The 11,361-nt window shown below is 40.9% G+C and overlaps 2 protein-coding genes across 3 annotated transcripts in view; both read right to left on the bottom strand.

The window, feature by feature from the left end:
• Positions 1 to 510: 510 nt before the first annotated feature.
• The window catches only part of carmil1 (capping protein regulator and myosin 1 linker 1), a 74,255-nt gene continuing 63,404 nt past the window's right edge, over positions 511 to 11,361 (bottom strand). Inside the window, exon 40 of the transcript XR_003928951.1 lies at positions 511 to 521. The gene's annotated coding sequence lies outside the window, so the exon portion shown is untranslated. The remainder of the gene's footprint in view (positions 522 to 11,361) is intronic.
• Positions 3,634 to 11,325, bottom strand: LOC115367765 (secretagogin-like). Of its 2 annotated transcripts, none has more exons than XM_030063675.1 (11): positions 11,215 to 11,325; positions 8,838 to 8,908; positions 8,254 to 8,349; positions 8,022 to 8,111; positions 7,766 to 7,822; positions 7,465 to 7,542; positions 7,156 to 7,211; positions 6,964 to 7,009; positions 6,731 to 6,790; positions 4,404 to 4,472; positions 3,634 to 3,968 (listed from the first exon to the last, which is right to left on the bottom strand). In XM_030063675.1, exons 1-11 carry the CDS (start codon positions 11,282 to 11,284, stop codon positions 3,843 to 3,845), a joined length of 819 nt encoding a protein of 272 aa, XP_029919535.1. In that variant the 5' UTR covers positions 11,285 to 11,325; the 3' UTR covers positions 3,634 to 3,842. The 2 variants fall into 2 exon arrangements, with proteins under 2 accessions (XP_029919535.1, XP_029919536.1); XM_030063676.1 differs by having other exon boundaries at positions 8,254 to 8,340.

The following is an 11,361-nucleotide window of genomic DNA, read 5'->3' as shown; positions in this document are numbered from 1 at the left end:
AGGGGTGGACAAATGGAGGAAAAACAGACAGAGAAAATGGAAATGAGCAGAGAGCAACAGGGAGAGGAGCTGGCGAGGAGACGGAGTCTTAACGTCTGAAGTCTGTGATGATTCGTGTTTGAAATGCATTTCATGATGTTTTATGGTTTTATCATGTCAGCGCTCACATGTTGACATGAAAAAAAAAAGCTCATTTTATGGCTGCATGTGCACATTTTCATTCTGGTGTTTTCATTATTTGCACATGTATAAAAACAGAGAAAATTAAGGAATAAAAAAAAATATATATATAACGTGCATGTGAGGCAGAAACCCACGAGGGCTTATCTGGAGACCTCGCCTCTGAGAAATAGAACACAGGAACAATAATACAGACAACAACAATATCAGAAATAAACATGAATGTCATTTACCTAAGTAATATTCTGTACAAACACTGCAGAATAAAACTGCACAAAGGATAAGTTAAACACAAAGCAAAATAAACAGAATAAATAAATTCACAAAAACGTTACAAAAATCTGGGTTATGTGCTGGAGTCTTTTTTTATCAGGGCATTTTTGAGTTTGATTTTATATCTGGACAAAGATAGCGCATCAGTAAGTAGGTGTAAATTTTTATTCCATAATGTGGCTCCACGGTATCTTACTGAATATTGTCCTTGAGATGTACGAATGTTCATAATCACGTGATTAAAAAAAAAGGAGTGTCAATGAGAAACGCCATCGTCTCCACTTTCTCCATTTAAAATAACAGGCAGTCGAGGTTTTCCTGATGTACCTCAACACAACATTTCAGGGTGTTTAAAATACCTTAATGATGATTCATAAATAGTAAAATAAAATCAATCAAATGAAGCTAAAATCAAGCTGGCATTAACAACTGCTCGTAAGCGGCCCATTAAGATTACAGAAAAGGAACTTTTTAGGAGTTTTCTATCTATCTATCTATCTATCTATCTATCTATCTATCTATCTATTAGGGATGCATCTAAATCTGAATCCATATTCATAATAATATTTTTTTAATGAATAAATTACCTTTCCAAACATTTTTATAAAAGTTCAGCTTTAGATAATTCATCTAATGTCTTTGCATTCTGGGTTTCATCCTTATTTTGAAGCAACATAAACCCAGATACTATATAAGGAAACACTTTATTCCACAATCTGAATCCGAATCATTTTGCCCCCAAACATAAAAAATACAAATAGTGGTTCCTCTGCACACCTCTGCTATCTATCTCTCTAATATTAAGTTGTGTTTAAGCTGGTGTTTAGTTGTCCTGGTTAAAGTTATTTTAAAGGTGCAATGACAAAATTTCAGAGCAGGTATTTTATGTCTGTGTTGCAACAGGCAATGTGTGATACAGACAATGAATCATATTCCATTTAAATTTTTATTTACATGATTTTTTTTTTTTCCTAATCAGCATTCACATAAAACACTTGCATGTATATTTTTAGTCAAGTCAAGATCAGAGTTTTAACCCGGTGTTAATGTAGCTCGCTTTATTTGACTATAATCGGTTTGATTTGTACATGAAAAAAAAAAAAAAATCCTCTGCAACACTCGACGATCACATCCATGACTCCGTGAAAACATTAGACACTTCACATTAATTTGCCATATTTCCAAGCAGCACAGCATGTGAACACATCATCTGTAATTCTTTAATTACCAGACACTGACTAGATAGTTTTTGCATCTTGCAACTCGAGTTTATGTTGGCATAGCTCAACATTTAAGGTTTTTTTTAAATATATAAATACAGAGAGAAAAAAAACAAAACAATAAAATTATGTCAGCTGTGAAATAAATAGGCATAAATCATTACAACGTTCAACATTAACACCCAAGAGGTCATAAAACTGAATGGCACAGCTATAAACAAGAGAGACTTTCTGAACAGCACATTACGTGGTTAGCCTGACGTCTGCTAACGCTTGCTAATGCACACGGGGCAGCTTAATTCAAGTTTGGTCACTCAACAACTGAATGTTTTCCCTCAACAGAAATAACCCCTTTTGGACTGCAAACAGTTTCACGAGGCGTTATCTTCACTGTCTCGCACCTCGAGAACATCTAGAACCTCAAATGCAGCCAAGCAGCGTGGGCTCCCTCTTGGCTGAATCTGGGGGACACGACTGGGGTGTGCCTTGCAGCCCGACAAAATCCCAGAATTTATTTCAGCATCGACAGGAGGAGCAGATAAACAGGATGACGGTAAAGCTCTTGAAAATGTTCTTGTGCTGTTCCATCATTAATGCACGCTGAGTTGTATCGAGCAGCTGGACTTTGTTTGTAGACGCTTGACGATGCTTCACCTCTCTTGTTCGGTTGGAGACCGAAGCAGCTATTTAACCTGTGCATTTTCCAAGCCGCTTATCCTCTTAAGCCTATCCCAGCATTCACTTGAGCATGTTTACACGCACACCATATTCCTGTATTATTCGGAATATCCGCAATATTCCGGTTGTGCACGAGTCATGTAAACACACCGAACACGATTAAGGTCATATTCCGGTTGGAGAATATTCCGAATCAGACCCCTGGCATGTGCCTGTTCCAACCGGAATATTGTGGCATGTAAACACCTTAATCTGAAAATGCCCCGTACTGAAATATTCAGTCACGTCTGCGCATGCTCGATTCACAAGGAATCCTGGGGCGTCTTTGTTGCTATGGTTACTGCAAGCGGGGAGAACGACATGGCGAACAGCAGCAAGAGTCAGGAGACTGCAGTCTGCCTTCAGCTGATCAAAGACTGAAAATATCATGGAGGATATCGATTGGAGAAAACACAGAAATAGCAACAGCTTCTTCTTTTTCTCCTGTATTTCCAGCAGACCAGATGCCTATTTGCGCACTGCTGCCCCCGCAGGTTGAGTGTTGCATTACATAAGAGCGTGGAATACGCCGAAACATGGGAACATGTAAACGGAATATTCTGGTTGCTGCAGCGATTATAAACACCTTATTCAGGAAATTACCTTAACCAGAATATTGACCTGAAGTGGAATATGGTGTGCATGTAAACGTAGTCATTGTTCATTCGGGGGAAACACCCCGGACGGGTCACCAGTCCATGACAGGACTGAACAAACAAGCACATTCACAGCTAGGGGCAACTTAGCATCTCCAGTTCCCCTGCAGGTCTTTGGACTGTGGGAGGAAACTGGAAACCCAGGCAGACACGGGCAGAACAGGCTGACTCCACACAGAAGGGACATTGGCCGTCTGGGCGAGGCCAGAGGAATCAAACCCAGGACCTTCTTGCTGTGCTGCCCTGGTTCCTGTTTTTCCCGTTTAAATACCTGCAACTCCTCAAGAGTCTGTCAGAACTGAGGAAGCTTCTTGGATGAGAAGTGAATCAAGAATCTACAAACAAGTCCAGTTGCCCTCCATTCAACTCTATTCAGAAAACCGTGAGCAGGATGACTGAGAAAAATTCAAATTCATGTCGTTAAATTCACTTGTAATCATGTTCAGAGGCAAGAAATCAACTGTGCAGGTTTCAAATATCGGCAGTGATGACAATTGTTGTGGAATCGAAAATTTGATCTGTTTTCAGAGTTGAGAAGCTCCATAAACATCAAAAAAAATCATCGGCTGCTGCCATGTTCGCAAACCTGAGCGCCTCGTTGCCATGGAGATGATTTTGCATACGCCAAGGACTGTGTGTTGTCGAGAGACCGAGCGTGAATTAAACTTTACGAGTGAGGGGAAGGAGACAAAGGGAAATAAACGAAGAGCTGGGAAGGGTGGAGGTGAAACTGCGGGACAGAGGAGGGGAAGCCGGAGGGCCGCAGCGACGGAAGGAAGAACCTGCCAAGGCTCCATTAGCTCAGCTTGAGGCCGAGGCACAGGGCCAGCTCGTTCTTCTGGATCTTTCCGTCCCTGTTGGTGTCGCAGTGGCCCAGCAGCGCCTTTCTGAACTTATCCAGGTCCGTTCCACTGATGCTGGTCTGTGGAGGGAAGTTTTAAGGGGATTTCACTCTTACAAAACCAACACAAGCACCGACAGAAATCTAATTTTTGAAATATTTCCAGCATGTCTGATGGCTTCTAATTCGTCCTGCAAGGTGGATGGATACAGTTTGCCATTGTTCTTTGGAAGAAGTGAATCCGTGTCACTCCTTTGGGAAGAGTCGGGAAAGAAATGTAAAGTTTTGATGGTTTGAGCACCACAAAGCAAAACATTCCCCATCCAGCCTCGCTGTATCGGCGAGGCGACGAGAGACAGACTGGAAACCAAATCACAGAAACTTTGTGGATGAATAGATAGCAGAAAGTGGGAAAATATATTTATATTTTGGGTGAACTGTTCCTTTAAAGCTTAACTTACAGTACACAAACACTGGCAATCTGTAAAATATTTAAAAGTATTTTTTTTTTTTTACCTTGACCAGCTCCATCATGTCCTTCACAAACCCATCCACCTCAGGGCCCTCCAGCGCTCCTGTTTTACTCTGCGCACACACACACACACACACACACACACACACACACACACACACACACAACACAACACAACACATTGAGAGGAACTGTGAACTGATCGCTCTTTAAAATTCATCTGACTGAAAAGAAAACACTTCTTTCCTCCTCACAATAACATGAAATAATAAATATTCAGTGTGTGTCTGTGTATGAACACTTACTGTGTCGAGTGGGTGTGTGTGTGTGTGTGTGTGTGCATACTCGTGGCTCTCTGATGCTAACAGCTCTGTAGCAGGGAAACTGATATTTAAATGCCTGGTTATGTGAGTGTCTTTATACATTCATGGTTCACTGTGGTAGAGGAGAGGAGGCTGGTGACAGAGTGCGGATCCGGCTGCTTATTTTTGTCTGAACCCGACCCGAGACGAGAGCATTGTGACCGAGCCCGGCCCGAACCAGGCAGCCGTTCTTTGTTTCGTGTCTGAACCCGACCTCAGCCTGAGATTTTGCTTGTCCTCCATCGCCAAGTTATATTTACCACCCAAACCCACCCTGAACCTGAGCACCATTTCTAAATTATTGTCCAAACCCGGCCGAACCTTTTGGGTCCCGATGGGTTTGGGTTCGGGTTTGGGTCGGCTACCCCACACAAGAAAGATTCTTCTCGATTGTGGTGACATTTCCTGTAGCGCCACCTTCAGCTCAAAATGCCAAATTTGACCGAATTTCTCAGAATCTCTACCAGTTAAATTGCACATCTTCATGAAATTTGCTCCCAATAGGATGAATCCTCTCAGTTCTTATGGTGACCTTATGACCTTTCCTGTGGCGCCACCCTCAGGCCAACATGTGACACGTGATATCTCAAAATCTGCTGGGTGGGGTGCCGTGACGTTAAGAGGCAGGTTCATGCTCCCGTGAGGATGAACCCTGTTGGCCAAAATCAGCTCCTCCTGGCCAATCTGCAGTAAGCCAAGTTCATTTTAGCCAATAGAAAGAGAGAAAAAAGAAGATTATTCTGCTTGGTTTCAACTGGGCAGTATTTTCTTAGTTTCTCCCGTCACACCAGTTGATTCCGATAAAGTTTTGGTCCTTTCCTGACCGACTTGTGTCTCTGCAGCTGTGATTTTTTCCCCCTCCAGCCGTGGCAGGACGTTTGAGCGGCAGCTGAATCTCATTTCGTTCAGATTGTGATTGAGCAGCGGCTTCGCTTCCTGAGTCCTGCTGCCACTCCACAATGAAAGTCACATTAGAGGAAAAAAAAAAAAAAGATCTCATCTCTGCAGTCCGTCTCTGCAGATTCATCGCACATCAAGACGAGCCGGGCTTCTGTTTTCTGTCTCGTTTTTTCCTGGGACGTCTTTTCTTTATCAGTCCAATACGTAAAAATTCAATAAATCAATAATCGAATTCCAATATGAGCAGTCAGATCAGTTTCTTCTATGTGCTCTAATAGTTTGAATGAGTCAGCGCCGCAAATGTCAGACCTCAGACCTGCAGATAAAACATGGACATGAGTTTCTTCCTGTGTATGTCGAATCATCTGCTGTATTATCTTATTGAATACTTTATTTTATTCTCAATTTTATGCTTTTATGATGCTTTATTTTACTTTATTGACATTTTACTGGATTCTGCCTTTTGCTTTGCTGTTGTGAGGCACTTTGTAACTATGTTGACAAATGTTATTATTATTATTGTTGTTGTTGTTGTTGTTGTTGTTGTTAGTAGTAGTAGTATTTTTACATGGCCATGTTAGGGAAGAGACTTTGTGTTTGTATTTTTTTATTCAATCTCTACATGGTTCCCAACATTATAATACAGGTTTTATTTGACAACGTGAATATTCTAACTGTGAAAAGTGAATTTATACTTTAATTTGGGAGCTCTGTCAGTCTGTCACACTGATGAACAAGCAGCTTTCACAGCTTCAGTCTCAGGTCCAAAGCTCCTCTGAGAGGGAAACGTCTTCAGTCCAACAGCTAAATATAAAATATATTTATCAAAAAGCAGCAGCAGCAGCTTCCAGGACCAGACGAGCACAAACAACCCTTTCCCTGTGTTTTAGTGCAATAAGTGATCTATCTTTTTTTATCTTGTTTTATTTATTATATAATGTACATATTGTTATTTCTTTAAATTTGCTATATATTTTCTTACTGTTAACTTTTCTCAGGGATGCACCAACTCAGTTTCGTTGTATGCTGTCCTCAATAGCACAATGACAATAAAGCTTCTTATGTCTTATGTCTTAAAACAAAAAGGTGAAATAAAAAACAGGACTTACAACGTCGTAATGAGCAAAAATCTTCTCAAAGTCCCTCCTCCGGTCCTCCAGACTGCAGGCCTGACAAACAGTCACACAGCGAGATGAACCAGTCGGCAAACATAACAACACACCCCCTCACACACACACATCAGCAGCAGGAGAAATCTGACATAAATCCATGCAGAAGAGAGGAGACTGGCTGACTCAGAATGTAAAGTCCAAGCATCTCAGATCTTTTGAAAGCGACTCACGTCCATCTTAAACTTCAGCAGGAAGTTTTCTTTCAGGGCCAAAATTCTGGAGACAAAAAGAAACAAAAGGAGAGTTTTGTTGATAGGTGGCTTATAATTCTGATTTCTGATTAATATTATTCTGGGATAGAAAAGAGAATTAAATCTAATCTGATGCTTAAACATGTCATATCCTCTTCCGGGCTCCAGTACCTGGCCAGGTCGTTTAGATCCAGCCGGCCGTCCTTATTTTTGTCAAACATCTTCATCTGCAGGACACAAAACATCAGGATTAATCTGATAATCTGTCAGCGAAGCGAACAACATGACAGAGCGAAAAAAAAAGTCAAAAATATGGATTCAGATCGGGGTCACATGACTGCAAACATGCAGGTTTTTCTGGTTTTTCCTTCATAACTGATTTTCAGTAACATCCTGCTCTAATCTGATTAGCTCACAGCCCTCACAGGTGCAGATTACGGGGCGATCAGATTGCACATAATCAGATTACTGTGGCGTTACCATGGTGTCGGTGTACTCGTCCAGCTTGTCGGCACTGATGGACTTCCTGTGCTGGAGGAACAGATCCTGAAGGAAGCCCTGAAGGGACAAACAAGACGTGAAGCACCTAAGCGCAGCTGCGACATATGAGGAGCAAAACTGCACCGAATTCATACTATTTTATTTTGATTTTATTTCATTTTCTGGTTTTACTCACATCGTCTCTTTTAGTATTTTATTATTTTATCCTGCACCCTGAACCAGTCATTAACTTTTTATTTACTGTTTAACGTTTTTATTTATGCAGAGACGGAGCTCCTACCTTGAGCTCGATGGCGGAGATGTAGCCGCTGCTGTCTGTGTCGTAGTTTCTCCAAATCTGCACAAAAACAGAGATTATTAATTATTAGTGATGGATTACTGAATAATCCTCCAGTCCACAGGAACACGTCCCTCTGTGCTCTGCTCGGTCTGGTCAAATATACTGCATTTATTTACGTTCAGCCCAGGCAACTCTGTGCGCTGGCGGCCCCTAGTGGCGGCCAGAGGGAACTGTTGGGGGCGTCTTTACTCCTCACCCTCATGAACTCCACGCTGCTGTCGAGCGGCGTCTCCCGGCGGAACAGCAGCAGAAAGTTCTCGTCCTCGGGGAGCATCATGGCAGCAAGCTGCACACAAACACCAAAACACGCCAGTCTGGTCACGTTGGTTTAATTAAACAGCCAGTCTAACACCACAAGGATAATCCCTCAGATTACGGAGGAGCGAGTCTGAGTGAAAGCGCTTCCCGTCAGGCGGAGGGATACGCACCTCCTGGATCTGCAGCCGTCCGTCGGCGGTGGTGTCGTACGCCGACATGAAGCGCTCCCTCAGCCCTCGGACGTCCTCCTCAGTGATCTCTCCTCCCTGCACACGGGACAGGACCGCTCTCAGATTATGACTTTAATAATCTCTGATGATAATCTCTGATGGGCCCTACTCTAGTTAGTCCAGGTGAAACTGAGTTTCTGAGATTAAAGTGATAAATTTGTGAGAAAAAACTCGCAAATTTAAGGGGATTTTTTTCCCCTTAAATTTCCCCTTAAAAATTGAGTGGCCCTGATGCCCCGTCCCAGTAGGTGATGTGCAGTAAATAAAATAAAAAAGAGAGTAACTTCTATTTCATAATTATCATGCCACAAAACGACCACCAACTGAAACAAAAATTGAAAATATTAGTTTTACCCCATCCTTATACAACTGCAGTTTAGTGCTATTTATGGTCATTTGCACCATGAATTTTAGTTTTACATCTCATTAATTTAATATTTAGGTAATTTGATTTCCCGATTTTTGTTGACAAAAGGGGGGGAGGAACTAAACTCAACCTGTCACCCCTCATTTTATGTCTTCACCTTCATTCCCAGTTTTTTCAACATGTGACGAAAGAAGTCGTCCAGCTCCTTCCCTTCGATGTAACCGTTATCTGAAACAAACAAACAAACAAACAAACTGAAAATGAAATGCTTCTCACCTAAAAGAGCAAAAATAAAGTGAATTATTTTCATCATAACAGAAACTGTTCATTTCTGTTAACTGTTAAATTCTTTTTGTTATACAACACGTAGATCGACCGAGCAATCTGATTGGTCAATCAGACGTTTAGAATGTGCTCAAATGAGCAAATGAAAAAAACCTCATCACTGAAAATATTACTCCGCCTATGGCCTATCTTATTGCCCGGTTTCCATGGCAACACGAAATGTTTCACGGAAACCCGCATCAAAAGCTGCTGTCAACTTTGTTAGTCTGCATAATGGACCGTTTTGTTGTCAGTTTTGATTTCTTTGGCGGCCTAAGTTTGGATAAATGGCTGAACGAGGAAGACAAGACAGAAGAGAAAAAGGAGAGATACACGAGAGTGACGAGTGAAGAGCTGGATCAGCTGGAGAGGTCAGGAAATGAAGCCGGTACGGCCCGGTCAGCGTCTTGGGCCGTCAGATGTCTACAAGACTACCTGACAAACACCGGGCAAACAGCTGATTTCTCACCTGTAAGGAAAGAAGAGCTAAACAAGATCCTCAGTGAATTTTATGGAGCTTTAATTTCTATAATAAAAAGAATGAAATGCCTCAGCATATTCAGCACCATGGACAGTACCCGCTGAGGCAGATTCAGCACCACAGACAGTACATACTGAGGCAGATTCAGCACCACGGACAGTACCTACTGGGGCAGATTCAGCACCATGGACAGTACCTACTGGGGCAGATTCAGCACCACGGACAGTACCTGTAAGATTTTAGATGGGCATGTGTGGCTATAACTTTGTTCTTGTTATTAATGCGTTAATGTTATCAGTTATTAATTAGCCTATTAATTGTTATTAATTTATTTAGTCTTTATGAGTTGCCTAGGCCATTGATTTAATTAATTTGTCAATTTGTTTGCATCTGTACATTGAAATGAACATTTAATAAATCAACACATCTGTGAAAACTGTGGTCTTTATTTCAGAGGTAAATTGATAATGGCCTGAAAAAGTGATTAGCAAAAGCCCCCGAAAGGTGGGGTTGAAATGATATAACTCTGTTCAGCCTTAATGTGACTGCTTACTGTCGTTACTTTTGCTGCTTAGCCACATTTATCGGAGCTGACGTTAAATTGGAGTGACACACCCCCAGCTGAAATAAAACATCTGCCTGTGAGTTTATGAAAAGATAGATGTTTGTTGTGGCGCTGACACTGGAAAGCAGTGGCCTATATTTAAATATAACAGTAATATAAGTTGGTTGTAGATAAAGATCAGCTGTGCTGCTGAGTTGCTGTCGTGGGGCCTGTTAGCTTAATAATAACTGAGAAGTTGGCAGAAGTATAACAATGAGTCCATGAAAAAAATATTTTTTCCAGCGGATATTCTAGCAACATGATTGAGCTAGCAGAGCGCAGTTTTGTGTTGCTATATGTGGTATTTATTCACTATTATTGTCACTGTCATGACAATAATAACGGTCAAGCACACCCTCTTGTGTAATAATGCTCAATTTCCAACCAGCCGGCTAATGCAGCTTTTAATTTGTAAACAATGGTGACATAACGTAGTAAACAATAATGGAGTAAACAAAACTGCTTTAGCCACTTTATCGAGTTTTTGACGAAATGTTAGTCGATGAATAAACCTGAAAGTTTAACTTTAATAAAATGCAGTTTCTGATGCAGTTTGTTCAGTGTAGCCTACAGAATTTACAGGCTTTGCTTCCAAAATATATATCTGTCATTAGAAAAAAAGAAAAAAAAAGAAAAAAAAAAGATTAGGACCATAAAATAATAAGAAAAATGGTGTGCAGTTGTGAACAGCAGGTCGATTAAATCCACTTTAACATCTGTTTCTATTTTGCTCTTGCGTGATGAGCTTCAGAAAATGTTTTCATCTAAAATGAAAATGAATAAATAACACTTTGCATCCTTTATATGGCTTTCTTCATCCTCCTGTGGAAATAAAAATTCAGAGTAGTAGGGAACCTTTGAAATCTTTTCCTTTGAAAAAGACAAATTTAATAGAGAAGAAAATGGGTTGAAAATGTAATAAAATGTTTATAAAGTGCCATTTAACATCATATTATCACTTTTTTTTTTTTTTACATCTGAAGAGGTGCAACATCTTTAACTGATAATTCACTAATAACACTATAATAATATAGAAAGCACACTTCATGTTGCGTCTCATGTAAAGTCAGAATCAGCAGCTGAACTGTGTTAAATGTTTTTATCAGCTTCAGGTTTTGTTCTTACCGTCGACGTCGAAATGTTGCCAGATCTGCAAGAAACCTGCAGCGTCCAGGTGATCCAGGCTGCTGTCCATGACGCCGCGACCGATAAAGTTTAACAACAAACACAGATTTATCCAAGATACAGCAGAAGTAGAAGGAGGAGGAGGAG

This window comes from Myripristis murdjan, chromosome 11 (assembly GCF_902150065.1).
Source record: "Myripristis murdjan chromosome 11, fMyrMur1.1, whole genome shotgun sequence".
In the NCBI taxonomy this organism is placed as follows: Eukaryota; Metazoa; Chordata; class Actinopteri; order Holocentriformes; family Holocentridae; genus Myripristis; species Myripristis murdjan.
The sequence above is the reverse complement of the archived record's forward strand: the minus strand, read 5'-3'. Positions and strand labels throughout refer to the sequence as shown.